The 27,979-nt window shown below is 44.8% G+C and overlaps 1 protein-coding gene across 1 annotated transcript in view; it reads left to right on the top strand.

The window, feature by feature from the left end:
• The first annotated feature begins 1,120 nt into the window (after positions 1 to 1,120).
• The window catches only part of CLIP2 (CAP-GLY domain containing linker protein 2), a 61,116-nt gene continuing 34,257 nt past the window's right edge, over positions 1,121 to 27,979 (top strand). The window contains exons 1-2 of the mRNA XM_010573895.1: positions 1,121 to 1,232; positions 22,674 to 23,212. Coding sequence (XP_010572197.1) covers positions 1,121 to 1,232; positions 22,674 to 23,212 — 651 coding nt within the window. The remainder of the gene's footprint in view (positions 1,233 to 22,673; positions 23,213 to 27,979) is intronic.

Raw genomic sequence — 27,979 nt, 5'->3', positions numbered from 1 at the left:
GTCCCCTGGCTTCTGGCTGGTCCGTGGTTTGCTCTCCTTGCAATTCCCTTTGCCGTTATGTTGGCGTTGTCCCTGGCTTGCTCTGTCACCACCTTCTTCCCTCTGCATCCCAGCCTGCTCAGTCAGCCCGCCTTAGCTTCCTTTTAGCTGATAGTCTCAATTTTTTGATTGTTTTTCTTTATCCATTAGGACTGTTTTTGCATTTTTTTAAGCAACTTAGTCATTTCCTTTATTTTTCTTTTATTGTCATAAAACTTTTTGCTTGAGGAGTTGTGTGCTTGTTAATGCAACATCCTTGCAAGGAATTTGGAGGTTTTATTGGTTTTATTCCGTTTGCCTACTGGGAAGGGAATGGCGTAGGGAAGGATTATGTGACTTCACTAATGAGTAGTTGGTACAGTCATGCTTAGGTTTCAGAAAGGTTTGGGGTTGGTTTGTTGGGGTTTTTTTCAGTCTTACTGCAAATCCATGGGGTCAGGTGCCCTTTTTTTGTAACAAGGTTTTGGATTTGTCTTTAAGGAAAGGAGCCGCAAGCCCCATCTCAGACACTGGCCTCCTCCTTCCTCCTCCTGTCAATTTGGAGATGCTGCCCTGAAGTCTGGTGAGAATGGGGGCCATGCACCAAAGGTCTAGTGCTGAGGGTTGGTAGTGTGCCTTTGGTAAGGGCTCTGACAGCAGAACCAGGTCTTGGCTGATGCATGAACTGAGACTTTAGAACTTAAAACCAGTCAACAATTTCAGTTGCTCAAATCCCAAACTGAATTTAAGTTCTTGTTTGGTGGTTCTAGGAGGTTTCAGCTTTGGTCCAGGACTCCAGGGTTAAAGTGAGACTGTGAGATTGGGGGAAAGAACATTGAGATGGGAGATGAAGGAAATAATCAGCCTTGTTTTACAGGAGAAGAAATGAAAGATCCTGACTCTCCTAGGGCTGTGAGGAGGGAGCTGGGCACTGCTTTCTGGCAGCCTGTTTGGTGCTCTCTGTCTGATTTTTTTGTGCTCTGTTCTCCCAGGTGTGTGACAATGGAAGAAGAGGTCCATCATCGAGAAGCCTGAATGGTGATACCAGGACAGCTCTTTGAGACATTTGCAATACAAGCCTGAGATACATGAGACAGCAAACATGCTGAAGCCAAGTGGACTTAAAATCCCTGGCAGGGCTGGGAAGCACTCCAGCCCGGTGGGACGGGCATCAGGGACCACCGCAGCTGCCATCACCACTGGTTCAAAAGAAGGTAAGGACTTGATTTGGCAGGGACATGAGCTGACCCAGGTGATTACCTGGCTTAAAGGCAAAGGCCTTGTGGTGCCAGTGTTCAGTAAGACCTAAAATTCCCTGTCTGTACGTGTTTTGCTGCATGCTCACAATCAATATAAGTGTAATGGGGTGAGTAAATGGCCTCTCCCTCCCAACTAATGCATAAACTAGGCAGGTTGTGGAGTGGGTGGGAGACAGATGGATCCTTTTATGTTTAGGGCTGACGGAGAGAGGTGCTGCCTCCTGTCTTGCTTGTTTGCGTATGCATACCTGTACAGACACTGACATTTGAAGAGCTGGTAACAATTAGGCAGATAGGAACCTCACCCATGACCTTCTTAAACACTGTCCTATAGCCATTGCTTCTGCCTGTGATAATGCAAGAGTAGGAACCAGGCACTTAAGGTGATTTGTTCTCTGCTGATTACCTCAAATTAGCGCCTTTGTTTGAACAGAATCATTTGAAGCACTGGGATTTGAATAATGATTTACCTAGACATATGTACACACACTTTACTGTCTGTTGGTCTATAGCCAGTGTATACATAAGCTATACAGACTGCCGTTATGCAGTATAATTAACACTTCAAAAACATTTGAGATGTGTTTTGCTTAGGACTCATTTTTCTGGCTGCTTTGACTGCTGGGTTGTTTTTTGTTTGGTTTTTTTTTTATTAGATATTTTATTGCTGGCTGGGGTTAAATCATGACAGATATAATTTAGCAAATATTCAAGGTGCAAGTTTATGTAATGTTTTTTGTTTCACTTTTTTAACAAAGGCTTTCCTCTTGGTTCTGGGGAAAAGCATCAGGATGATCTATATCCTATCAATCACTTGTATGTTCAGTATATTACACTTTCATTTGAGAATGTTGCTTGTTGAGGTCTGTCAATCTCTTGTCCCATAATAATTCAGGCCACTGCCCACGTGCCTGGCTACCTTTCTGTATGTTCCAGTCCAAAAATACGTAGTGTTTGGCAGAAGCAGCAAAGCCTTGTACCTGTCAGACAACATTTTTAGTATAGGGGATTATATTGGACAAAATTTGCTTTAGCATACTATGACAAATTAGCCTGTGATAATGATACTGCAAAAATGAGGGTCACCAGACAACGCTATCTCTTGTCAGAGTAATGCAGAAGTGTCAGTTATTTAAATAAAACAAACAAAACCCCCCATCTCTCTGAAGTTTCTCTTGTGCTGGGGCATGTGTCATTGTCCCATGAACACCCTCCACTGAGAGGGTGCTTCAGGCACAACCTCTGCACAGGACTTCCATGCAAAGACCCTGCTTGCTGCTGAGAGACCCTGGCTCTGCTCCATTGTTACACATCAGGGGCTCTGCTTTGCTCATGGATTTCTTCAGCTGAGCTTTCTCTTCTTTCAGTGATTGATGGTGTATGTATCATCTCTCCCACTCTGTAAATTCTTTCCTTGAACAGTATTGTAAAAGCCATAGTTTTAACTTGGCTTTTTGCACATGTGCAAGGTCTCGTTTGAGGGGCCCGTCGCTGCATGAGATCATGGGCTGAGTTCCAGATCCTTTGGTGTAATACAGCATTGTAGGGAATGGAGCAACACTGCTCTTTGCCTGAGGACTTGGCCCTAGATGTACAGATAAACATTTGAATTGCACTTTTCTGTGTTTGAGTGGGTTTTGATATTAGAAAGTCTTAATTTAGTATCCAAATCAAAGATACTGAAGTCTGCTTTATATTTGTTTGCTAGAGAGAAGCACAAATTGATAAAGGAAATTCTTAGTATAAGGTTTATAGGTTAGGCTGTTTATTTTGAAGTTATCCCCTAGACCTGTTTCTGTATTTCCCCCTAGTTTCTCCTAGCACAGAGAAGTGAACTTGAAGGACTCTACTGAAGTGACTGTTTAGCTACCAGCTGTGAATCTCTCAAGGTGCTTCATGCTGGATTTATAATTGCAGTGCAGTGTAGAGTTATTTTCAGTTGATTTTTATCACTTAAAAAAAAAAATAAAAAAAAAATCAAAACCCAAAACGAGGGAGAGGATCCGAGGCCTGTCTTCCCCTTGGAGGCTTTGCACAGAGGCGTCTCGGCAAACACAGTCGGTGCGTGTGTTGCAGTATGAAAGAGTTAGTCAGCACTGATAGTAAGCACGGGGGTCTGATGCAGCCTTTCGGCTGAATGCAGCACTTGTTTGCTGGAGCTTCTTTGTGCCTTGTTGAGCTATAACCATCTGTCACTGTGATAGATGTGTAGCAAAGCCAGCTGAGCGTGGGCAGAATCTGCACCAAACTGAGTTTTACCTTTGCCTGAGAAGTTCTAAAATGAGTTTTGTTCCTGGAAAAATGTGTGTATGGAGATAGGGAGAAGTCTTGGGATGGTGGGTTGGTACCGTGCAATCACTGTGCTGTGAGCTGCACTGCTGCTCCTCTGCCTCTCAGGATGGTGCAGGGGGCTTTCGGGAGTTGCAAAGCTGCTGGAGCAATGACAGCACTGAGCTGTTCCTACCTGGAAGGTGAGAACAGAGCACAACGGGGCTGTTTACCCAGTGTGTGCTAGGTGGATAGCTGCGATAGGGCTTGTAGCATCATCTTTGACGTCATCCCTAGCATCATCATCTTGCTCCGTATCCTGCACAAGAGCTACTGCTGTGTCTATGTGTGGCCTGTACCTGCTCTTCTTCCTGCAAAGGCCTGGCCAGCCCCTCGCTGCCTCCTGCTCCTCTCCTTTCCAATCTGAAGTGGTGAGCAAAGCATGCATCCCAAAATCCTGTTGACTTGCCTATGTGCCCCTTTCTGAGAGTGGCAGCATCTGTGCTGGCTGTGGGGCCCAGCCGCAGCACAGACAAGTGTGAGATTCAGCCTTTGGCAAGGAAAAACTCCAAGAGAAAATATTCTTTTTACTGTCAAAGTGGTTTAATTCTATTTCAGAGCCAAGTGTCCACATCATTAAAATCCTAACCACAGCAGGCACTGACGTAAACTTTGAGGATGCCTGCAGCCAAAGGATCTGGTGGTAGATGGCCATGGAGATTGGATTTCATTACCTTTCCTGGGATTAATCAGGTCTGGGCCATTGGAGGGTGATGGAGCTTTGCCCCATCCTCACCCTTCTGTCTTGCTAACCTGCATCACTCAAACTCTGGCCTCTAAGTGCATCACTGCTGTTAATTCACAGCAGTACTGATAACCCAACTTTATCAAGAGGAGGTAACTATATGCCAGCCTGAGGGCTGTTAGATCTGCTAGTGTGCAGTCAGTACTGAGTGCTTTCCCCAGTGTCATGGCGTTGGAGCCTTTCTAATGTACAGAGGGACAATGGGAGAGATGAAGAGGCTGAAAACAATTTTCTTTTGTGTATTTAATGTCAATACTGCAAAGGGCTTTTTCTGCTTTTCTTTCCTCTTCTGTCACTGTCCAGGAAAGTGCTTTCATGTGATGTATCAGGTGTCTGCTGGGATGGAAAGCTCCTCTAAAGATACCAAGCTTTACATCAGGTCTTAAAAACTCGCATGAAGGAGGCTGCATGTGAGGCATTAGAGAAGCCCTGCAGAAACCATGAGCTCTGCTCTGTGCTGTCTTTGAATGTTTCCGTGAGCTCTGTGAACCGTGTCTGTGCAATGAGAGTCTTTCCTAGGAGACTGTCAGGGTTTGCCTGACTCCAGGGGGATCTGAGTGCACTGGATTTTTCTGAACTCATGTGTTGCCTCCACACTTACCTGTCTCTTGCCAGAAATGCCAAAAGAGATTTCTCCATTTTCTTGGGCATTTGGTGAACCACCTGAGCCCTGCAGCTTGATGGAAGAAAACCAGTGTGGTTTGGATTACAAAATACAGAGCTGCAACATTGATCTCTATGAATTTGCTACTTTGGGGGAAGACAGAAATCTCAAAAGCTCAAAATACAGTTGCAGAAGAAAACCATAATCTAATGAAGCACAGAATTAAACTGCAACAATGTACAGTCTGTTGGCTCTGAGCTGTCTCTTGGCTCTGGTAGCCTGGGGCTGGCTCAGAAAGACCCCACATTGAGGTTATATCTTCCAGACTGGGTGTCAAAAGAAGGTTCTCATTCTCCAGTTGTACCTGAGAGTTGTCAGAGAGCCATTAGATACAAATGAATTTTGAAAAGCTTCACACTTTCTTCCTCCTACCTTCCCATAAGCTGATCAGTCTTGTCTGCAAAAGTGTAAGCAGATGTACTTTCCTTTATTCTTAGTCTGGAATACACAAAGGTGCTTTGATTTCTACTTTCTCTTTTCCCCAGCGCTCTGTTCATATTCTTTTGTAGAAAGTCAAGTGTGTCTCATCCATCTCTCATCTCTCTTCCTTTCCCAGGCAGTGGAGTTGTACCCTGTTAAACATTTCCATGTAATCTTGACAGCTCACATCTTACGTAACAGGACAGAGGCTCGATGCAGATGTAAGATGCTGTGTGTGCCTGTATATGTAATTTCACAATTCATGGCTGTAGGTTTCTATAGAGACCAAATATGATGTAGTCATAGCATGTGTGTCAAGCTGGCTCAGAATATCAGAGTTATTTTCCCTGAAAACTTATTCAGAGCCCCTGTTTCCTACCAGCTCTTGGAGTGTCCTCTTTGAACTTTCCTAGAGTGGAGAGTTATTGTGTCTCCTACCTGAGCTGATGCAAAGACCCATGAGGTATAAGGGCTTTTTGTGGTGATATTCTGGGTTAGATGCATTGGCTTCTTGTGGGTGGGGTTTGGTGTTTTTGTTTGTTGGGTTTTGGTTTTGGGGTTGGGTTTTTTTGAGAGCTGAAACGGTCACTTCCACTGAAAGTCAGTGGGGGACTGGTGAATTCTTGGAAAACATTAGCTTTGATGAGTGGTGACCATGATGACTATCCCCCTCCCTTCTCTCCCATAAAGCTGCAACAATGGAAAAAAATAAGTTCTGCTGCTTTGTGGTAACTATTTTCCTTAAAACCAGACTGAATATTCATCTCTAGCTGTCTCAGGAGAGGATTTCCCACAAATGCGTTGGCTTATTTCCCGTGCTTCAAGTAAAGAAAGTTACTGCTCTCAACCCCATGAGCAAGAGAGGTTTCTGTGCAAAAGGTGTGGGTCACTGGTAAAGGGCTCAATATAATGTTTGGATTTCTTGTTACTTGCAAAGCTCATATGTCTTGGTTTCTCTCCCACCCTCCTCCTGGAAAAGCCTGCTTTTGCCTGGAGTTGCAAGATGGAGAGAATGGAAGCTATGATGAATGGGTCCACACAGCCCTCCCAGCTGGTGGAACAGGTGAAAGCCGCTGGGAAGGGAAATGTTCACATTTCAGAGTGGTTTTTGTCTGCTCAGAGCAGCATCAGAGTAACTTGGTTAGAGGAGAAAGTCTTGCCTTTCACACTGCATTTTGCTGTCAGCTGGCTCTGGCGTTCATTTACAGTGCTTTTTATGGTTCTTAAATCTCTTCTCTAACTAAAGACTTCTGGCAAAAGGGGAAGGAAAAAAAGGAAAATTTGTATTTGCAGATGGAGCTGGGCAACACTGGGACTTCAGCGCTGGAGGCAAAAAAGCCCGAACCTGTTATATTTTCTGAGACTTAAATGCATCCAGTCTGAATCCAGCCTAGATCTTGAATTTTACGGATGGATCCTGTCTTTCTGAATGGGCAGGTGCAAGTATCTGACCTGAATATCATATTTAGGCATGGCTACGAGTATCAAAACTGTTTTTCAGCAGGTGCCCAGTTTTATTGCCAAAAACTATACTTTGATAGCTAAGCTATACAGCATTGCCAGGAGCCTGGGAATGCCTTTTCATTTTCATATAAGTGTATGTACGTTATTTTTGATGAAAAATAAGGGCACAGAACTATTAATATTTGCTGGCATAATGTCTGCTTTTGCAAACACTGTATGACACTTTTGTTCACTAAAAATAAAAGCAAAGTAGACTGGAGTGCTCGCAGGGCTGTTAAAGAGCACTAGATGACTGGCTCCACAGGGTAATTAAACTAAATATGATGTAATGAGGGTTTTATAAGCCTGAGCTGTGGTAGTTATTGGGGTAGGTAGTTGTGCTTGGTTTCTGGTTGCTAATCGGCTGACGCTGGTTACGTCCTGGGGGATAGTTACTGCTGTGCTGAGGGGGTGAGCTTCATGTTGTTCAGGCAGCAGCTGGGACGGGGTTTGCTGGGTGCAGTCACTGAGTTTGTGTTAGGGGGCATGCGTGATCAGAGCTGTCACTCCAGCCTGAATGTGATCAATCACTCCTAGCATACGAGAATAAGAAGAGGCCAACAGAGGGTTGGACAGACTGGACTCCGTGGGTTACATCCCAGGTCCCTCTTCACAATTAAAGGAGGTTTCCTTTGAAAATTGTGTGGCATAATGTTTTTATCAGGGTTGAATTTGGGTTTGAGTCTCCTGGGAGGGAGTTAAATTTATTTTCTGATTTGTTTTCTAGAAATGCAGTTATCTTCTGAGGACTGCTTCTAGTTTCAGAGACTCAGCAATTCTATATGGATAAGTCTCTTTGTACATCTAGGCCCCATCATTAATGAGCTATACCTGTATGAATTCTGCTGGAGGGGTCTAAATCTCACCACTGCCTTTGCTCCTCTGTAGGATTAGTGCCTTGCTCTTACCTTCCTCAGTGGGAAATCTTTGTTCCTTTTTATTTACCTGCAACAGGGTTAACAGCAACACCTTGGTAAATTAACTTGGAAATCAGTTGTTCACCCCTCAATTTTCTCAGGATTTTGTTGGAGTAAATTGGCTGGATGTATAGCAAGAAGAAGTAATTTCTGTTGCCTCCAGGATTATTTTTCAGTAAAACAGAGGGAGGGAGGGTGTCCTTGATGAGGAATTCATGCCTCGGTAATAAGAGAGAGCTTGGGCAGGTTACTCTCAGGTAATCATTGATGGTTTGGCAGTGTCTTAACACAGGCTTTTTTTATAAAGCTGCAAGAAAGAGTGTTGAGGCTGCCTGGTTTTGTATCAATCTATTAATTCTCATTCCCAAATAAATATGAAAGACACTAAACTACTGTTTTGTCTGAAACAAAAGAAATGGGGTTGTAGTGTCCTGAGCAGCTGATTGACTGGCACAGACATAGGGAGCTAATTCTTGTCTATTCAAAGGCTTTGTGGCTCTTGATTAATATTAACTTGGGGTGTTGTGCATTGGCGAATTGAGAGAAAAGACCCCACATTGTGGGGCCAGAGGCTGCTATTATTTCTAGCAAACGTTTGTTTTTGCTGTTTTGCTTCAGCCCTCACGGAGCAATAGGTATTGTCAGCTGCCATCTGAGCGCTGTCCTCAATTAAATCCATGCTGCAAGTGGGAATGGATATTCCTTGAGTCAGATTAGTGATTGTTGCTGGAAATGCATCATCGGTGTCTGTGAAGTTTGATTAGGTCTTGCTTTATCTTAACGGGTCTGTGTACACGGCATGTTCTGTTCCTAGGGGAACTGGGAGGACAAGGTGCCAACGAGTGTGTGTTACTCAAATGCCTCTGACTGCTACAGTATCAGCAGATTATCTATCAATTAGCGGTAAGAGCTACAGTATCCACATAGACACAGACAGTCATCTGTTCAAGAAGTTATCAGATATCTGGAAGAAAACAAGAGTATGTTTTCAAGGGCTGTACAGGAAAAAACTGCAAATGAGAGTTGCTGGTTTGCTGATTTAGGATTGATGTACAGCTCAAGTGAAGAAGTGAGGCTGGGAGCGGAACCATGCTGGCTGACGGTCAGTGCAGCTGAGGCGTAGGAGCTGTGACAACCACTGGAGCAGCTTTGCTGAGTGATTGTTAGAGCTTGAGCGTGTTTGTTCATCGCTGCTGTGGGGTGACTGAAGTGCCCTGCATGTAGGTCACATCACTGTACAAATCCACTTGCTTGTGGATGCTGATGTTCTTGTGAGACCCTGCAGATTTGCTTCTAATCCCCACTGCGTATCCAGAAGCCAAATGTTTTCTGGCGTGGTTGTGGACCAACCGTTTGACTATTTGCATAGGGCTTGTATTCAGCTCACACGTCCCTTTCATGAGCTACTCTGTCTGCCATCCTGCAGTTTGAAATACATTTTGTACTGAGGTTTCTAGGCGGGGGTGTTGGAGGTGGTGGTTCCCCTCTTGAAGAGGGAAAGGACCTTTGGCAGCATTCATCTCCCAAGGAGAAGTGGTTTGATGCATTCTAAGCAATATAAAAGGGCATTGAATCAATCTTGATTTAATCAGCTTTACAGGTGACATCTAGAGACAACTGGGAGTCTGATTTTAATTGTCTTAATCATTAGATGCTCTTAGAAGGATTTGATATAGTTAATCCTTAATATTCAGTGCACTCATAGAATGAGATGCGAGCACACGCTGAAGGCATATGGAGGTCAGACGCCCTCCTGCTCGCTCTGTCTGTAGCTCCTTGCAGAACAGCAGGGAAAGAAAATCTGCTTCCCACAGATGTTCAGCTTATGGTGGTTTGACTATAATGAACCAAATCCTATTCAGCTGGGCTGGTGTAAGTCTGCAGTAATATCAGAATGCTTGTGGTTACACCCATCAGAGTAAGGGTGCAGCTTTGGGGCAGAATCTGCTCTCACGTGTTCTGCCTCGAACAATTGATCTGATCCTGCAAAAGCAGATTAATCATTAGCAGCCTGAGCCAATATTCATTGAAATCAAAGGAGAGATTCCCTTTGGCATAGATGGATTTGGGATGAGACTCCACAGGATTACAGTGACATCAGACTGTTGCTACATAGTATTGGCTATTGGTTGGATCTGACTGTTGCGCACTGACCCTGCATGTAAGCATCCTCCTTGCAAGCAGTTAAATAGGTGAATTGGTCTCCACAAAAGCCTTAAAATATTTAGAATACAGATATTTTTCTCTATTTATTTTGGGTTCAGTAGGATATTTACTTTTTTTTTATACAGATGCTAGAAAGTAATATCCCCTTAAAAGAGAGAAATTGTTTTTTATGCGGTAGTGAGGTCTCTAAGATAAATGGCATGTATCACAATGCTTACTATAAAATAATAAAAGTTGTCAAAATTGGGCTGAGACTTCAGCAACTCCATTTAGAACACAGTTGATGGTCTCTACTACAAAATGTGACTGTTTTGGCAATGCTGTTTCCAGCACAGTAAATGTGTGTCCTGTGTGCTGTGTCCGGGTCATGGATGGCCCGGAGGATGCAGCAGAGCGCTTTACTCGCATGGTCTTCCCTACAGAATTCTTTGTGAGAAAGGAAATATTTGTGCATGGAGATTTTAAATGGTTGCGGAGGAATGCAGCGATGAACTTTGCCACGAGTACCTCTTAAAAACTGAACATGCACTGAAAATTCAGGAATTAATTTGTGTGATCTAGCGTACTAGTGCTCTAATTTGCAGGGCAGTGTTATGCAGGAGTTAACTGCTGCTACAAGAGTGTTCCCAAGCTGCTTTATGAATTCCTACCAAGTGCAAGCTGTAAGTCATTCTCACTTTCTGTAATTATAAACCTGCTATGCACATATGAAACCTCTCTGTTTAGACACTCCAAATGCTTCACCACCACCTGTGAAGCCTGGGGCTGTGAGGTAGGTCAGTATTATCCGTGTTTTACACACCAGACAATTTAAGAGAACTAGGTCTTGCTGCATGTCATCCTGTGAGTCAGAGGTGAAAGTGGAATAGTTATCCTGGCCAGCAAGTTTTTCTGGCCTTTTGCCCTCCCGGTCCTGGCACCAGGAGCAGCAGCTTCCCTCTCTGACACTGCTTCCCGTAGTCCTTTTCATTGACTAAAGTCCTGTGTCTGTAAACATTAGGGCATTTTTAATTTGGCTGAGGGCACACACTTATTGAGCATATAGGGTGTCTCACTCCCGCACTTGGGGCATGCTTGTCTTGTTTCAGACTTAAACCTGTACAGTTTTTTAGGATTCACATCCCTGAAGATGACAGGAGCCTTATGTATTGTTTATGTCACAGAATTGCTTATTGCAGAATATTATATTTGGAGGTATTTGCTCAAAAAAACCTGCCAGAAATTAAAGGGCTTGATGCAGACTTTGAACAACAAATTCCAGATAAGGATGGTATGGTATTGAGAAAATCCTGATCCCTAAAAAGGGCTTGGGGACATCATCCTCACTTGATTGACTGTTGTCCTGGCCAGGTGTGTTTGGAGGATAAAAGCACAAAACTGATTGTCTGATAAACTTTTGAAGAAGTGGCATAAGAGAGAGGGATAGTTCACATCCGAGTCTTTCAAACCAGTAAGATATGCTGGGCTTGGGAGTATACTGTGTGCTCAAGAGTAGTCAGGGTGGCTGGTGGGACCATGTGCTGAGATTTTTGTACAGCTCAACTAGTCAGCTCCCACAGCTTTGTCCATGATCTCTCACTTCACATTATGGATTTCACTGCCACCACCGCTTCTCACTTCACCCACCTTCACTCCTGGAAGGGTGTAATGTATGATTGCTGGTGGTCGCCGAGACATAGCTGTTGGGTTTGATATACCTGCTGTGAGTTTCTATGTTCATATCATAGCTCAGATATCTTTTAGGGTCAGATCTGGATCATGGTCATGTTTTTTTCTCAAAAAAAAAAAATAAAAAAAAAATTAGACATCCACTGCAAATAGGTGATTTGGATTTTCTGCAAACAGTGCCTGTTCGTGTACAGCTCATCGCCTTTTGAATTGGATACTTAGCTGTTTAAGCCAGATATTTGGAATAAAGTAGATGACTCAGTGTTAATCTGCTCTTAAATATCCTTTTTATTAGATTAGGCAAAACAAAAACAGCCCAACAAACTGTGCATTCTGCATAGCGTGGATCTGTGTACAATCAGTCTATTGTGTGACTTTCATGGGAGATGTATAGTCTGTGCAATCTGCACATGGATGTATGGCTGCAAAAATAAATGGCCGATGAAGTAATGAATCAAAGCTGCGTTTCAGCAGAGTGCAGCCCTAGGGTTGGGCACAAGTTTCTTTGGCAATTAAGAGATGTTGGTCTTTACCTCTCCTACAGTTCCCCTGGGATCCTGGGGATGTTACAGATGGCCCCTAAAGTGTCCCTCTTTCAGGCAAGTTGGATGGATGATTCAAAGGGATGATATAAGTGTATTGCTGTTGTGTTTCTACTGAGAAGGGAAAAAACCTATGTACAAGACAGCAAGCATGGTGCATGTCTTTCTGCTGATACCATCCCAGTGGTTCAATTAACAGTGGCTTAACTCTCTGCTGTCTTCCACGGTAACTGGTTACACTGAAAATAAGCCTCTCCTAGCATGCTGATAAGGAGCTAACCAAGCATCCTCCCTTGTTATTACATGTCAGGTGTTAAATCTTTGTACTTTTCCCCTCAAGACTAGCTGCAGACAGGGCATGAGAAAGTACCTTTCACGGCTGCAGGCTGTGAGCTCTTGCAAAGAGCAGTTGCTGTGAAGATTAGCCCAACTCCTGCCAGAGGGAAGCAGAGCAAAGTAATATCCAAAACTCAGAGAAAAGCTTGTGCTTGTAGCTAGGAAATGTTTCTGAGGGTCAGCAGGTGGAAATAAGAAGTTGGTATCAGTGAAGAGAGAAAGAGTAGGGAAGATCTTACTGATGTGGTCTATTGCTACATGTCTAGCCCTTCACATGGGAAAGACCTCCCAGGTGCCATCAGATCACTCGCCTGAGCTAGTAACTTCCAGCTGCTCAAATACACCCCTGGCTTGAATTAAAGCATGCTTTAAGCTTGAGCTGGAGGCCTGTAGGCCTCTGAAGTGCTGCTGGTCCTGAGCTGATAGTGCAGCAGGAGCATGGGTATGAGTGGCATGGCTCATCAGCTGTCATACCAGGCAAAATGCTGTCCTACAGTAGAGCTGACCTGACTTGAACAGAGTAACCAGATCATCTGAGTGCTGTAAGCTTGTTACATAGCTGGAGTAAGTACTATGCCCAAAGGCAGTCTATGCCAAAGTCAGAGTCAAACTAGGCTCCCTCCTGGTCATCTAACCTTCCTTTCCCCGGGTTGTTAGAGGTACGGCCAGTCTGCTTGTGCATGACTGCACAGGTTGTGTCCTGTGAGTAAATACCGAGTTATGCACACACAGCAACTTTTCCTGCATCACATTCCTTGTACAGACTGTTGTTCTTGGAGCTGCTGATCCCCTGGTCTGGCTCCAGTCTGATCATAAAGTAATAATTACTCTCTTGAATGGACCAAGCCAGGCTATTTTTTGGTATCTTCTACATTTTTTTGGTAGTGAGCTACTTCCATAATTTCTGAGTGAATAAGTCAATGGCCTTTCTGTGTGCACCTGCTTGAGCAATGTACTGCTTGGCTGCTCATCACTTTCAGTTAGTGCTGTAGCTGGTTAGGAATGGCACCAGAGTCCATCTGAGTGCGTTTTATGTGGGAATGATGCCTGAGCAAAAATCCTGCACTTAAAAAGGCTGTGAATTGATTGCTTTTCTGGTGGAGAGAAAGCACTATGCTTTGCTTGGCTGCTCTTTACAATGTTTGGTACTCAAGATAAATTTCTCCAGTTCAGAAGGTGTCCTGAGACTGCTCCTCTCTCTGTCCTAGTGCCAGTGCTTTGCCTGGGAAATCGTTTATAAATGTCTCATTAAAGACCTGTGTCTGCCTCCTTTTCTTTCTTTTTGTCATCGGATCAGCTCACTGAGAGCAGCTGTCTTCACTTCCGTAACAGCAGCCCCGAAACTGCGCTTGTGCCTTACAAATTCCCACAGCCTAAGAAACCGCGGACAACTGTGCACGTATGTATGTGCTGGGGTTTGCAGACATGGCGGGTTTAGACTGAGCTCGTTCCCAAGCTTTTCCATGCTTCTTTGAAAAGAAAAGACTCTAAGAAGTTAGCTTTGTGCTAGGTTTATAAAGAAGCTGAACATATGGTGTGACTTCAGCTATGCAACCGGAGAGCTGGAGATGCATGTGAGGGCGTACTGGTGATTCGAGGGGAGGTTGTGTTACGCAGTGCATCGCTTGGGCTGCTGGAAGGAAGCTCACCGTGCGGGGTAGGAGCCATCCCTGTAAGTGTATCTCCCCCAGTTGGTGTTCTCGCTCTCGGGGCTGTCTCATGGGTTACCACCATACTGGGCTACCCCAGGCTGCTTTCTAATGCTCCTTTCTGTCCTTAAGTCTTTTAGTAGTTGCAATGGGCTGGGCAAGGTAACAGTTTGGATATGGGGCTGGGGGGACAGGACTTATTGAATCTTTACAGCTAAGGGCTTGTTTAAACAGAAAGCTATATCCTCTGGTTAGAATAAGCTATGGTGAATAAAGTGAATAATGCTTCCAAGTGGAATATTCTCTAGTTGAAGTGATTTTATTATTTATTTATGGAAGAATGAAGCCTGTATTATTCCATAATACACCAAGGGTTACTTCAAATACACCAGGGGTTACTTTAGCATCAACTTAGTTTTTCAAATGTGTCTGTGACTTACTTTTAGAGGCAGGGGGTGGCACAAGCTGGGGAGGAAAGCATGTGTGCTCTGTTCTTTTTGTCAAGCCTAAAACACCCTTAAAATTGTGGTATTTTTGTTTTCATTATTTTCTGGGAAATTGGGGTGCTGCGCTGGAGGTGTGATAGATGGACCCTGTTTTCAGACTGGAAAATGTTGAATAGTGTATTGAAACATGAATGTTGAAAGAATATACTTACAGTTTTAAAAATAATAATTATGTAAAAATTAAGACTGTAATCTTGACATTAATAGATCCATCCGTATGCTGCAAGTTAATTATCCCTCGGTGAAAGAAACCTTGTGCATTTTCTACCAGTCACTTGCCTCCCTAGTGCCCTGTGCTGCTGAAACCTATCTGCTCTGCATGTTTTGTTGAATACCGTTGTTTATTTGAAAAACTTAAAATCCTCACACATGGCAAATGCATTTCTTTGCTGGTGTGGTTTTTGTTTTTTGGTTTTGTTTTTTTTTTAAGAATTACACTGGATCTGCTATAGCATAGCTGGTAAACCCCAGGGTCCTCTATCCCTCCTGTCTCCAGCGGGCACCAAGGATGCACGTCTTGCCTGTGGCAGAGCAGATTTCGTACCAGTCAGCCTCTTGAATGAGACCTTTATAAGAAGGCCTTTGTTCAGTATGTCTGAGGTTCAGTGCCCTTCCCAGCTGCCCTTGTGAAGACAAATATCTGCCTCAATGGGAATCTCCTTGCATTCGGTACAAAGCAACTTTGCAGTGGTTCTCATTCGATTTTGCTTGCTCATTCATAATTCTCGTTCACTTTTTTATTGCCCTCTTTTCCTTCCTCCTCATCGCAGATTTCTTTCTAGGCATGTCTCCTCTCTTCAAAGGAGCTAGAGCCAGTGATGCTGAAGTTGTATCAGATCTTAATATCTATGCCATGGCTGTTATTCCAGGGGGACAGCAGGGGCAATAGATTTCCAGGGTGCCAGATGCAGAGCTCGTCTATGTGCCAGATTACAGCCCCAACTTTTCAGCTTTGAACTTGCAGAGCTTTCAGTTGTTGTTTCCAAGTCGGCCATAAATCCCTCGGGCAGCTTCCTCCCACAGTGTGCTGCCAGGCATTTGGCTATTGCCTGAAAAGCATTGCTTTCTCTCGCAGTCACCTCTTCCCTCTATTTCTGCCTTACCCTGCAGTTTGAAAGGGCTGTGATAAATCTTGCAGAAAACAGCTGCTTCGTTGTTGTGCTCGATAATTTGAATTTGGGTATGGCAGAGTGGGCTGGCTCTCACTTGATTGCCAACAACGTCATGTTTATGTAATCCAAGCCGCTTTGAGAAGCTCCAGTCCCTGTGTGGGAACCTAGAAATTACATGTGGTGAGGCCTCACCATCGCTGAGCGCTGCGAAGGCAGCAGGCAGCCAGCCCTTCTCCCGTGGGAGACCCCGTCAGCCTGCGTGGCTGCTGCTGCTGAGGCTGCCAAGTGAAGCCCCGTCTCCCTGCCTGCACAGGTGGCAGCTCCCAGAGCTGCAGCGGGCTGTGCCTCCTTGGCTCTTGCCTGGTAGACCAGCTACTGTAGTCGATAGGGACAAAGGCTTGAGTCTTTGACAACGGATGCTCTGGACTGTCCTTCTTCGTTCCCTTCTCTGTAGGGGAAGCTCTAATCAGCTCTGCTCTCCATTGGTTAGTGAATTTCTGTAGTGTTATGCTTGGAGATGAAATGGCATTGCAGACCCGGAGAGGCTTACAGTAGTTGCGATGTAAAAGCAATGGGTAAAAAACACAGAGCCAGGAGCTGATAGGTACTTGGTTGTAAAGACAACGCACTGCTATTCTACACCTCCAGCTTGTAGTGGAGGGTGGTGGTCTGTTGAATGGGAAGGAATCATCCACCACAGATGTTTGGTGCCCTGAGTACAGGCTGCAGCTTGAACGGGGGCAGTGTCTGACGTCCCAGCTGAGACCACATCCCCACATCATCACCTGAGCATTGAGCCAGGCTGCTCTAATGCCTCTTAGGCTCTTACCTAATCATTGTGGCAGTGAAAACATACATTATTCCTTTTAGCTGGCACCCCTGTGACCAGCAGTGGGATCTTCCAGCTGACAAAATCTGTCTTGGCTTCCACTGGGCTTTATGGTCCCATGGTCATGGGACTGTCCTGAAGCCCTGCCCAGGCTTGGTGGGAGCAGAGCTGGTACCAAAGTTTTCTGACTAGTAATTTTGGTTGCAAGGCTGCACATTGAGAGATGCTCATGAGCTGCAAGGCATGCTGCCCTCTCACAGGTTAGTGACATCTATAGCATGGGCCAGCGAGATGGGGATGGAGTGTCTTCAGGTTTTGTGACAGTGACACTTCTGTTGGGCTGGTACAGCTTTTCTTGCTGGCTAGTGGATGAGAAGCTTATTGATTGCCATGGAGAGGGAACGCAGCCCAGGAGTGGACAGGCAATTCTGTGCTGCATGTCAGGCTTGTGATGTGGTGGAATCTGAGGGTAACAACCTCTGAAAATTAAAATGGAGAAGGAAAAAGATCTCTCCTAGGGGCATTTTAAAGCTCTTTTGTAAATATCATGTGTTTTCTCACTTCTCCCTTCCTTTCCAGCATGAGATAACACTCTGGTACATCTCTCCCCCACCCCCTGCCCCCCCTTCCTTTTAAATCTAACATGCCTCCATTTTATCAATTAACTGCCTGTCTCCTTATTCCCATGGCAACACAACAGGCTGTTGCATTTCTGATTCCTTTGGCAGTTGGGGTGCCTGGCATGTGTCTCGGGAGCAGTAAGATTACAAAAGGGTTCTGCAGGGAATAGGAAATACATGGGCAACACTCATTATGCGCCACTTCTCATGCCAAACTATTTTTCTCTTCCTCTCCCCCCTCCCCTTTAGAAACAAGTTTCCTTTCCCTTTTGTTTCAATTGCCTGGTGTTAAGAAATGAGCAACTGAAGTACTGTGGGAGGTCGAAAGACGTGGAGGGAGCAAGGGGATGCATGGTTTTGCTGGATGTGGATGGCACTTAAACATATCACGAGGCTGAGCATCTCACTGGGGATCTGACAAAGAAGGTTATTCCTGCTGATGCTGCAGACCAAGTGCTCTGTTCCTCCTGCTTCAGCTTTCAGAGCTTACTCGAAGGGGTGTTTTTTGCTCCCGTACCGCACGAAGCTGTCTCTTCACACCTTCCCACAGCAGATGTTTCCAAGAGCTGGAAGAGTCCATCCGCTGTTTGCAGAAGTCCTTGTGCTTCCATGGATTTTGGACACATGGCTTTCACTGGCATGGTAACAAGAGCCATGTGAACAGGCTGAAGCTTCAGTTAAAAACTTTAACCTCTCCAGCTCTTGGCTGATAGGAATTTGTTTGGCTTCTGAAGTATCGGTGCCCTGTCAGCATGGGGTACCCTGTCACCGTGGACCCCTAAAACTGATGCAACGAGTTTGCAAAAAGGGCCCCAAGCACTAGGTCTGCTGTGGTTATTGTGTAATGTGTGGGCTATATGAAAGCTAAAGGGAAAACAGAGATTTAGAGTTGGATAAGATGTGCATTTAGCGGATGCTGTGTATGACTTTGATTTATAAGTTGTTGTTCAGCCCTGAAACCTACAGGAAGGCCATTTAAGCCAAAAAGAATGAGCCTGCTAATGAACACAATAGGGTTGTAAAAGTTGGAAAGCCCAAGTGGAAGAGATCCTGCTTACTGCTTGTTGTGTCTTGGAGCCTGGTCCCAGCGAGAGGGAGGGAGGGAGGAGCTGCTGTTGCAGTCCCATCTAGCAAGCGAAGTTTGTGTTGCACAGAGCAGCAAAGGGGGATTCTCCTGGACCAAGGAGGAAAGAGCTTTCCCCGTCACTGGCTTCCAGGTGAGCTGCTTAGATGCCTAATAGTGACATTCAAAGAGTTCCTGTGTCTTCTTGATCGGCATCACCAGGTAACAGCATGTCTGGAGTAGAAAATACTCAGTCTACATTTTGTTGGGTCTGTTTATCTTGTGTAACTCTGTTCTCAACTTTGTACCTGAGATCTGTACCCTTGCTTTGCTGTTAGCGAGTTTCTTGGAACTTGGTGTTTAACTGGGGAGTCTGACTAGAACGAGAAGATTTTTCTTCTCCAGAAACAGCAAATCCAAGCAATACAGCCATAGACCAGCTCTTTAGGTGCCTGTAGGCTGGAGAAAGCTCAGGAATCCTGGGCTTTTGGGTTGCTTTTGCCTATGCTCTAAGACCTGCTTGGAGAGCGGGTAACTCCAGATGTCAGAAGAGCAGTGCCGTCAGCTGATGTCTGTTTTGGGCTATCCTAAGGTACTCATGGGATTGAAGACAAGTTGCTCATCACTACCTTTTGCCTTCTGAAGGGCTGGTGACGAGATACCTACCTGGAAGGATTAGAACTTAGTCTATTCAGACTACCCTGGATGTTGTCTGGCCATCTAGTTAATGGGTCCATCAGACCTGAAGCCAAGAAGAATGAGTTTAGCTTGATCATAGTGACTCTTGGCTTCTCTGAAAACCTAGTGCACAAAAAGCCTGTTAGCTGCATGATAGGAAAATTGGTGGCTTAGTTATTATTTTATATGTGGGTAAATGAAGGTCATGTAAAATACCAAGTTTCTATAACATGGCCATAATGAAGATGATGAACCTTCTGGCAGTTCCTCACTGAAGTCCTATTTTTTTAATAACTAATCTCATGCTAAAGAATAATAATGCTTCTGACTATACTGCTCTGCTGGGAGCCTGTAATTAGATTGTTTCACTAAGATGTTATAATTACTGGCGTTTGGCAGCCCTGCCTGTCAAACAGGCACCTAAAACAGACAGGGTGTATAAAGTCCCACTAAAATATTGGCTTTTTGGGGAACACAATGTTGCACCAAGAGTCCAATGAACCCTTCTCTCTCCCCCCGGTCCCCCGCCCCAGTCCAAGTAAGTTTTTGAAGGTGTTTGCTCTTGCAGTGAAATATGGTGAGTCTAGATGTGGTTTTAAATCCTGCTGCGTTGTTTGTTCAGCCTTGGGCAGCCTTCCTGCCTTTCTTTGCTTGAGCTTTGCTGCTGAAAGGTTTGCTTATCCCAGCCATGTTGCAGAGGTGTTTGTGAGAGCTAGTGTAACCTATATCTTGATCATTAACTAACAGCCATAATAAAGACTGCTAGTGTACTGAAACCCAGGCTCCAGTAGGACTAGAAAAACAGCTTTGATCTTTTGTGAATACAGATGCAGAGCCCCCCCCAAATTTCTGTGCTTATAGTTCCCATACAGTAGAGTTGAATTCGGCTGTTCTGCTTGGCATGTTGCATCTGTGTGTCGCAAACATGTCAGAGGCACGAGAGCTGTGTGTTACGGCACTCTGCCGAGCATGAAACCAGGATGTAAGTTGTGTTTCTAATTTAATTTTATTCTCATACCCATGAAAGGAGAGAGATACATATCTCGGACGTTGTTGGTGATAAACCCCTGTAGCCATCTCTGGTTATTAAACTGAGTAAGTATTTTTTTTTAAAATCTAACTTGCTGGTTCCTAATCTGGCTGCTTTACTATCTTGTGCTATTAAGCACTGAAATGAAAATGGTAGCCTTATTTTCTGCTTATGGTTGTTTTTATGGTTCACATGGATGGAGCCCTGTTTCCTTCCTACCTCTTTTTATTTAGAGTCTTTCATAAAGATCAAAAGCTCTAAGCATCCTTATAGTGTTTGGGTTTCAGTTTTTAAGGTGAACCAGGTTCTTGGATGTAATGCCATCCCTCTAATGGAGCTCATTTTGACATACTGTCTTTTACAAGATTAAGAGTAACACAAGCTTGAATGTCAGACATTTGCCAAAAAAAAAAGTTAATGAAGAACATGTGAGATTGAGGAAACTTTCAGAGCAGGGTCCAAAGGCCAAGAGAAGGTTTCTTCCAGGGAGCTGGCTGAGCTCTTCCAGGAGCACTATAGTCTTGATTGCCACTAACCTTTTCAGTTGGGAACAGTATTTATGCTATTGCTCTTCCTGTGCCAGTCATGGGAAGGGCCTCTTGAACATGCCCCATTTGGCTAATTTTCTCAAGAGTTGTTCCAGCTCCAGCCCACCAAGCCTAGTGAGCAGGTTGGAGGTGATTCTGTTTGTAAGAGGAGTTTGTATGATCATGCCTTAACTGCTGCTCTCTCCTGGGTCAGATCAGCCAGAGGTACTGCTGACTTCCAGAAGCCACAAACTGGCAGAGTTTGCCATAGATTTGTCAAGAGTGTTGACTCTGGAGTCTAATGAGAACCACAGTGTCAATATTAGTCCCCCTTAACACAGCTGGTTTAGCAGAAACTGTAAGTTATTTATGCTAGTGCTGAAGCACTGGTGCTCTTTTCTTTCCCCTGACATTAGACCTTTAGTAAAGCTTTGAAGTATCTTGGTTTGAGAGCTTTTATGTTTTTCAGGCTTTCTAGGAGCTGAGTCTGATCTGTCAGGCCCATTACTTCTGAAAGAGCTGTAGAAATGGTGCAGGCTGAGCCATAGTGATGGCTGAGGCTGAACAAGTTTCACAGTTTGTTTCAGATAAGCACTCAAGTTTGGTTTGTCTCTGCAGCTGCTTAAGCTTACTGTCAGCCTTCTCTGGTAGCAAATAAAAATTTCTTCCTGTGCTTTAGGCTTTTCTGGTTGGTGGCACCCAGCAATTTCGGCTTAAAGTTTGGCTGCAGAGTCCAGTTAGCTTTCATTGAGCACAGGATGTGTGGGACCAAGTCTCATGCACACCCTCCCTACACTAGCTGTGGGGGAGAAGCACACTTGGGACCTCAGTGCTACCAAGAACTGAGGATGACTGAAGGTCCATGGTATATGAATGTCTGGATCTTATTTTGCAGCTTATTTCCTCAATCTCTTGTGTGATTTCTTTTAGGGCTTTACTTAACCTTCCCCTTTAACCTTTGGAGAGTTTTAATGAAGTCCATGTGTCCTTGTCTTTCGGTCCCCCAGGGCCTAGGCTGAAAGCCCAAAGTTTGTGATAGGAGAGTTTGACACTGGGGTCAGCAAGAGTGGGGTCACTGCTAACTTATTTGCTTGGGTTGTCTTTGTTCCCCTTCAGATGCCAGTCACATATTTAAGGACCTCCTTGTGTGTTACGGAGAGTTTGGACGGTGAAGGGTGTGCTGGAGAGTGTGAGCAGGACAGTGAATTTCCAGTTTTCCTTCTCCCAGTGAAGTGAAGCATTGCTGGAGGTCTGGCTTTGGCTTGACAGGCTGATGCCAGAATAACGGTGTTCTTTATTGCAGGTTTTATTGAGTTCAGTGCACGGCGTTTGAGCCCTGGGAAGGCTGTGCATGCAGGGGTTTGTAGATGCTTCCTGTTTATAGATATGCTGTTTATATTGAACGTACCCCAGGTGTCTGCTCACTGCTGGGTTCTGCTCCAGCAAAGGGCATAGCAGCAGCTGGAAAAACTGAGTAATTTGCAAAGGCAGCTGCATGGTCCCACAGGAGCTATTAGTGCCCTTGGTGGGACTCTCAATGCTTGGACTAACTGCCTGTATCCAAACACATGGAGTTCTCATGGTGCCAGGTACTAAAACATCAGTGCCTCTCTTTCTTTTTCATTTTCTTTTCCTTTTTTTTTTTTTATTTTTTTTTTAATTTTTGGATGAAAGGATGATTTTGGCATCTTTCTTCAAAGCAGCACTTTTGATCCTTAAGCACTTACCACTGCTCCTGTCCTTTTGAGCTTATTCACACTAGTGCTGCAACGCAAAATACCTTTGGTGCTGTGACGGGACTGGGGGTAAGTGGGCATTGTAAAGGAGGATGAAGACATGGGGTCGGTTCTTTATGTTGTGTGCAAGACCTGCAGAAACTGAGCAGCAGATGGAGATTTCTGTGCAGATTGCTTTCCTGCTAAGGAAGATGTGTAAGTAATGGGGTCGCTCAGGATTTAACCTTCACCTGGTGTAAACCTGCAACCTAAGTTGTTGTCCCAGATGTTTCCTTTTTGTAAATGCCCTTTCCTGGTGTTTTGGCTGCCTTTTAGGATTTCTCCTCATACCAAAACCTCTTTTCCCTTGATTCACAGGCTCACCTTTACACAAGCAGGGTACCACCTCCACCGCCAGCACCGAGAAGTCAGGTTCAAAGGTTGCCGAGGTGGGCGATGATTTCCTGGGAGACTTTGTGGTGGGCGAACGTGTCTGGGTAAATGGAGTGAAGCCAGGTGTGATCCAGTATCTTGGGGAGACGCAATTTGCTCCAGGCCAGTGGGCAGGGGTCGTTCTGGATGACCCGGTGGGTAAGAATGACGGCTCTGTCGGTGGAGTACGTTACTTTGAATGCCAGCCGCTGCAGGGGATTTTTACGCGACCCTCCAAGCTGACGCGGCAGCCGGTGGCCGAGGGCTCGGGGAGCGACGCCCCCTCCGTGGACTCCCTGACGGCTCAGAACTTGTCACTGCACTCGGGGACGGCCACGCCACCTCTCTCCACTCGTGTCATCCCCCTGCGGGAGAGCGTCCTGAACAGCGCCATGAAGACGGGCAACGAGTCTGGATCTAACCTCTCGGACAGTGGGTCTGTGAAAAAAGGGGAGAAGGACTTACGGCTTGGAGATCGTGTGCTGGTGAGTTGAATTGCGGGGTCCCCCGAGAAAGGCGAAGGACAAGGGTTTGTCCTCTCCCTAAGTGTTCCTGGTCAGGCTCAGGACAAGACAAAAGGAGGACGGAGTTGGTGGTGAGGTGTGGGACAGAACATGGTCTTGGAAGGGGATGCCTGGACCATGCAGGCATTGAATTTCTGCATTTACTGTTATTTGGGACGCTGTGTCTTCTGGACATGTCTCTCTCTCTTTCACATTGATGCAAGAGAATATATTCCGGAGTGTTTCTTGTATTTGACAAATCCTGAGCAGTAGAATGAGGTCAGAGACCAACTCAAACATGAGAGGGAAATAGAAGAAAAAACATTGATTATTATTTTCTAATCCAGTGATACTCCCCATAATGGTGTGTATCGGGGCTTTTGAGGCATTTGCGAGAGTGTCTTGTTGCATGTAGTTGTACATACTCCGCAAGTATTTGCAAGAATCAATCCTAGCTGGTCACTCCCCTTTTGGTGCTTCAGTTTTTACATGTTGGATATGACACTAACTCCCTTCCTGTACAGAAAGGAACTCGCAATTATTTTTATAAAAGGGCAGGACTTTGGGAGAGATCACTGTACTGATGGGTGGTTTCTCCATATCTGAATTCTGTTGTTGTTTTCATTATCTAGAATAGAGTACCTGATGATTTTAAGCCAAAATGCCACAGTTGCACTAAGAATGGCGTACTGGAAGTTTGCCATCAAGCTTGTTGCCATTTGTGTCCTAGCAAAGGAGTAGTGCTTTCAGTAGAGGTTTAGAAGGAAAAAAACATCGAAACATGGAAAAACTGAGTTTAGTTTTGCAGTTCGGTAAAATAGAGTTTAGTGTATAGGATACATACCATGATATCAGATATTGGAAGAGCTAAGCGTTTGAGTACAGATCTTTTGTGACTGTATCCTCAGTAATATCCCTGGATCTAAAAGATAAAGGTGACTCTGACTAACAGCAGTGACAGGTTGCAGAGGGTTAGTCTTTGCACATCCTGTGCAGTCTGGCTCCCATTTAAAGTTAGCTATGTAGTGTTCCCTTTTGGGGGCACCAGGTTCCAATACCAATAGTGGTAGTAGGGAAGTGTAGACAGACTTGCCATCTCGTTAATAATAGGGGTTTGGTAGAACTTGGCTCCACAGCTGATGTGAATCAGGAGGAGTGTGTGCCTGCAAGTGTCAGAGGCAGTCTCAAATGTCCTTTGTTGTCTTGGAGAGCAGGTTTTTCTGCTGGCGATAGCAGCAACCCTGGGCAGGCTGTGGCTCAAGCTGATGGAGTTCATTCCTTTGCTTTTTGCAGCCCCATGGGGACCGTGAGTGGCTGGGCCATGTTAGAGCAGCCCTAGGTGGTTGAAGAGCACTGAGCGGCTGTGACAGACCACACGTGTCTTCTGAGTCAAAACTTCACGTGGCACAATCTTCTCTGAGGATTTCAGGATCTGTTGTGTCCAAATGTCAGGCATCTCTGGCATTACAAATACACTTTTGAAGCTAGCAATGCACTTGCACGCCAAAACACTGTTGGGTTGTCCAATAGTTTTCATTTTATTTAAATGAAATTTAAAACAATTTTAAGTTTGTTCATTTTCAGAGGAAAAAACCTGAAGATGGGTTCTGCTTGTGCCCACTGGATGTGACACTTAAATCTAGTGTGAACATGTGGGCTTGTAGACCCAGCTGTACAGGTGAGACAGTTCTATATTCTCAGATTTTCCCCAATATGTGCATTGCATTCTGTATCACAGCAGGAGCTGACAGCTGCTCAAGGGTTTGCCTCTTGTCTGTCTGCTTCCTGACTTCACCAGAGTCTGCTTCTTCCCCCCCCCCCATCCCTACTGTCAGCAAAGCTGCTGCTGTCCCTGCTAGTCCCAGGGGCAGGAGTGGGCAGGGAAAGGTGGCAGAGACATTCTCTGTTTACGCATGCGCTGATGCTTCATGTTGGCGTGTTAAAGCAGCCACACATGGGCAAAAATGAACCTGGGGGATCTGTCCTCCTTTGGTTGGTTTAGATTTTTTGCTCCCATTTTCTCCTTTACCTGTTACAGGGAGCGGGGAGAGTGCTCAGGTGAGAACTTCCCATTTTAGGAGCAGCAGTCATAGAAGGTAAACTGCAAAATATAAAATCTACAGTAAACTTGGCTCTGTTCTTTATGAACCAGCCAGGCAATGAAATAGTGTTCTCCGTGCTTCATTGTTTAACCCTTCTCTTCTCCTGACTGTAAGCTCACTGGGGTAGGGTCTTTCTGCTTAATACTCCGCTTACCTCAGCAGGGCCCATGCAGATTGAGATTTCAGCATACCCATGCAATACGAACTGTTAGCATCTCTTCACTTGGCTTCTGTTGAGTTGTTTTTTTGGGTTTTGGGAGTGGTTTTGATTGGTTAGTTGTTTTTAATGAAGGTGCATCCTTAAAAGCCCTTCTTCCCTGCCTGCTAATTCATCCATCCCGGATATTGTAAGATAAAATTTGTCCCATGATTTGTTAGTGTAATAAACAGCTCCAAAAGAGAGAATCTGGAATGAGCTCAGCATCTCACTGGCTCTAGCAGGAATGCTTAGCTTACAGAAACATCAGGAATTGTTTGCATACAGTAGTAGAGGTCCAGGAAAAGAACAGATAATGACAAGAAGAAGAAATAATTTGTTGTTACAGTTCAGTAATATGTGCTTGGCTTGGCAGATGGCTTTTTTTAGTAATGGAGATGTCAGCTAATCATGTTTGGTGTTTGAATACATAAACAATAATTCTGGGTTAACCTGAGTTGCCTCAAATTCCCTGAGTAAATCTTTGCTCTTGTCCTCTATGGATTGGTACAGTTTTACTTGTCTTTATTACTCTTAGACCATGCTTTTCTGAAAGATTATCTTTTTAGTCAAGAATGACTTCTAGGCAGATGGGATCCACCAAAGGCTTTTCAAGTGAGGGAGGACATGTGTCTTCTGTAATTGCTCAGTGGATGGAGCACAAGGTTGCAGGGGTTCCTTCCAGGTCTGTAAGACTGACCCCCTGGACGATCTGCATTCTGGTCGTTTCCTGCTAGTGGTTTTCTTGAACTTCATTAAAGTCCACTATAGCTTGAAGACATTTTTGCTTTTCAATGACTTTGTTCTTAGACCCTTTCTGACTCTCTAGCAGTTGTGAAAAGTGACTTTTAGCTTTGCATTAGAAGAATTAGATAATATTTGCCTTTGGCACTTTCTAACTCGGACTTTTTCCCAGAGAAGCAAAAATTGCATTAAAAAGATGAAAACCCCAACCTGATATTGTAGAACTCATCTCTTGAAGTCTGGCAAATGAATGTGGAGCAATTAACCTTTGCTTTAGTAAGAACGGAGCTTCCCAAAGTATGCTAATTGCTGGAATGCTGCTGTTAATATGAGGCTGGCTTGTTGCCTTTCTCCAGGGAAAGAAGGGATGGAAACAGAGCAATGGAGCATTTGAGCATTTTCTGCTTGGGAGGAATCTCTGCTGTGTTTTTCACACAAAAAAATGTATTTTACATGCTTTGGGGGGAGGCTTTCTCAGCAGCTGAACTCATTCCACCCTAGATGTGCTTGCTTTCTTAGGAAGGATGGGAAGGAGGTGGCTGTTTTCTATATGTCAGTCTAAATAAAAAAAACCAAGAAAAAAAAAAAAGTTCCTCTTAATAGAGGTATTCTGCTCTTCAGCAATCCTTCTGTCTCCTAACTGGGATTGCACTCTTCAGTACTGAAATGTAATAAACAAGACTGTTTAAGGGCCAGGTTCTATTCCAGTGGCTGATTGACTCTATTGCTGGGGGGTGTTGCCCCAGATACCCTTTGGATGGATTCTAGGTTTGTGATTTTGCTAGAACTTCTGGGTGGCCAAAACAAGAATAGATGCCGGAATAGCAGAAGCAGCACGAGCAAGGAGATTCTGATGGAGCGGCACCTCAGCTGACGGACGGGCAGGACTGCCACGGCAGCCTGGCTAGGCTGGTGGAAATAGGTTCTGGGCTCCCCCCTGAGCATGTGATTTTAATCATTTTCTCCTCTGTATGCTGCAAAGTGTTTTTGCCTGCGGTGTGTTGCAACCTCTGGCTCCTGGCAAATGACAGAAAATTCTCATGAATAAACTACTCCTGTCCTTTTCTTTAGCATCCCCCCTGCCTGCCCCCCACCCCAACCCTGCTCTGCCAGCCTGAAGCTGCAGGAAGCCTTTAACCACTAGAGTGAAAAATAATTTCCAGTAGAAGCTTCCCAGCAAGAATTGCAGCCTAAGCCCTTCTCCTTGGGCAGAGACACCTACTTGCTCTGCTGCTGCCAGCTTGCTTTGAGCTATTTCAGTGCCTGAGACTGAAGCCTTGCTGCTGTGAAGACACGTGAGGTGTTACGAAGGAAGGATTTGTGCTCTTTATTTTTCTGGTTAACTGTCAGACCTCTTCCAGCTTGCTGGGGTCTTAGAGGTGCAGCAGTGCTCCTGTACAGGCTTTACAGACAATCACAAGACTTATTTCCTTATTGCAAACCAGGCAGTAAAAAAAAAGCAGGGTTCTATTCTGTAGTTCTACCAAGGCAGTATTTTCAGGGAAGATGTTTTTAGTATTTATGTTTTTAGCCTGCTTTCAGCTCGGTCCATAAGGAGACGAGCAATTGCTGTGTCATGACTGGAGAGCATAGCAGTACAGCAGAGCCCAAGACCTTGTACGGGGGCGTGGGAAAGATGGATCTCCATCCCTGTGGAGGTTTTATGATGGGCAGTGGGAAGTGCAGTCTTCCAGTTGTTTGTAGAAT

This window comes from Haliaeetus leucocephalus, unplaced genomic scaffold (assembly GCF_000737465.1).
Source record: "Haliaeetus leucocephalus isolate CR32 unplaced genomic scaffold, Haliaeetus_leucocephalus-4.0 Scaffold395, whole genome shotgun sequence".
Lineage (NCBI taxonomy): Eukaryota > Metazoa > Chordata > Aves > Accipitriformes > Accipitridae > Haliaeetus > Haliaeetus leucocephalus.
Note: the sequence above shows the minus strand (reverse complement) of the source record. Positions and strands in the feature narration are given on the sequence as shown.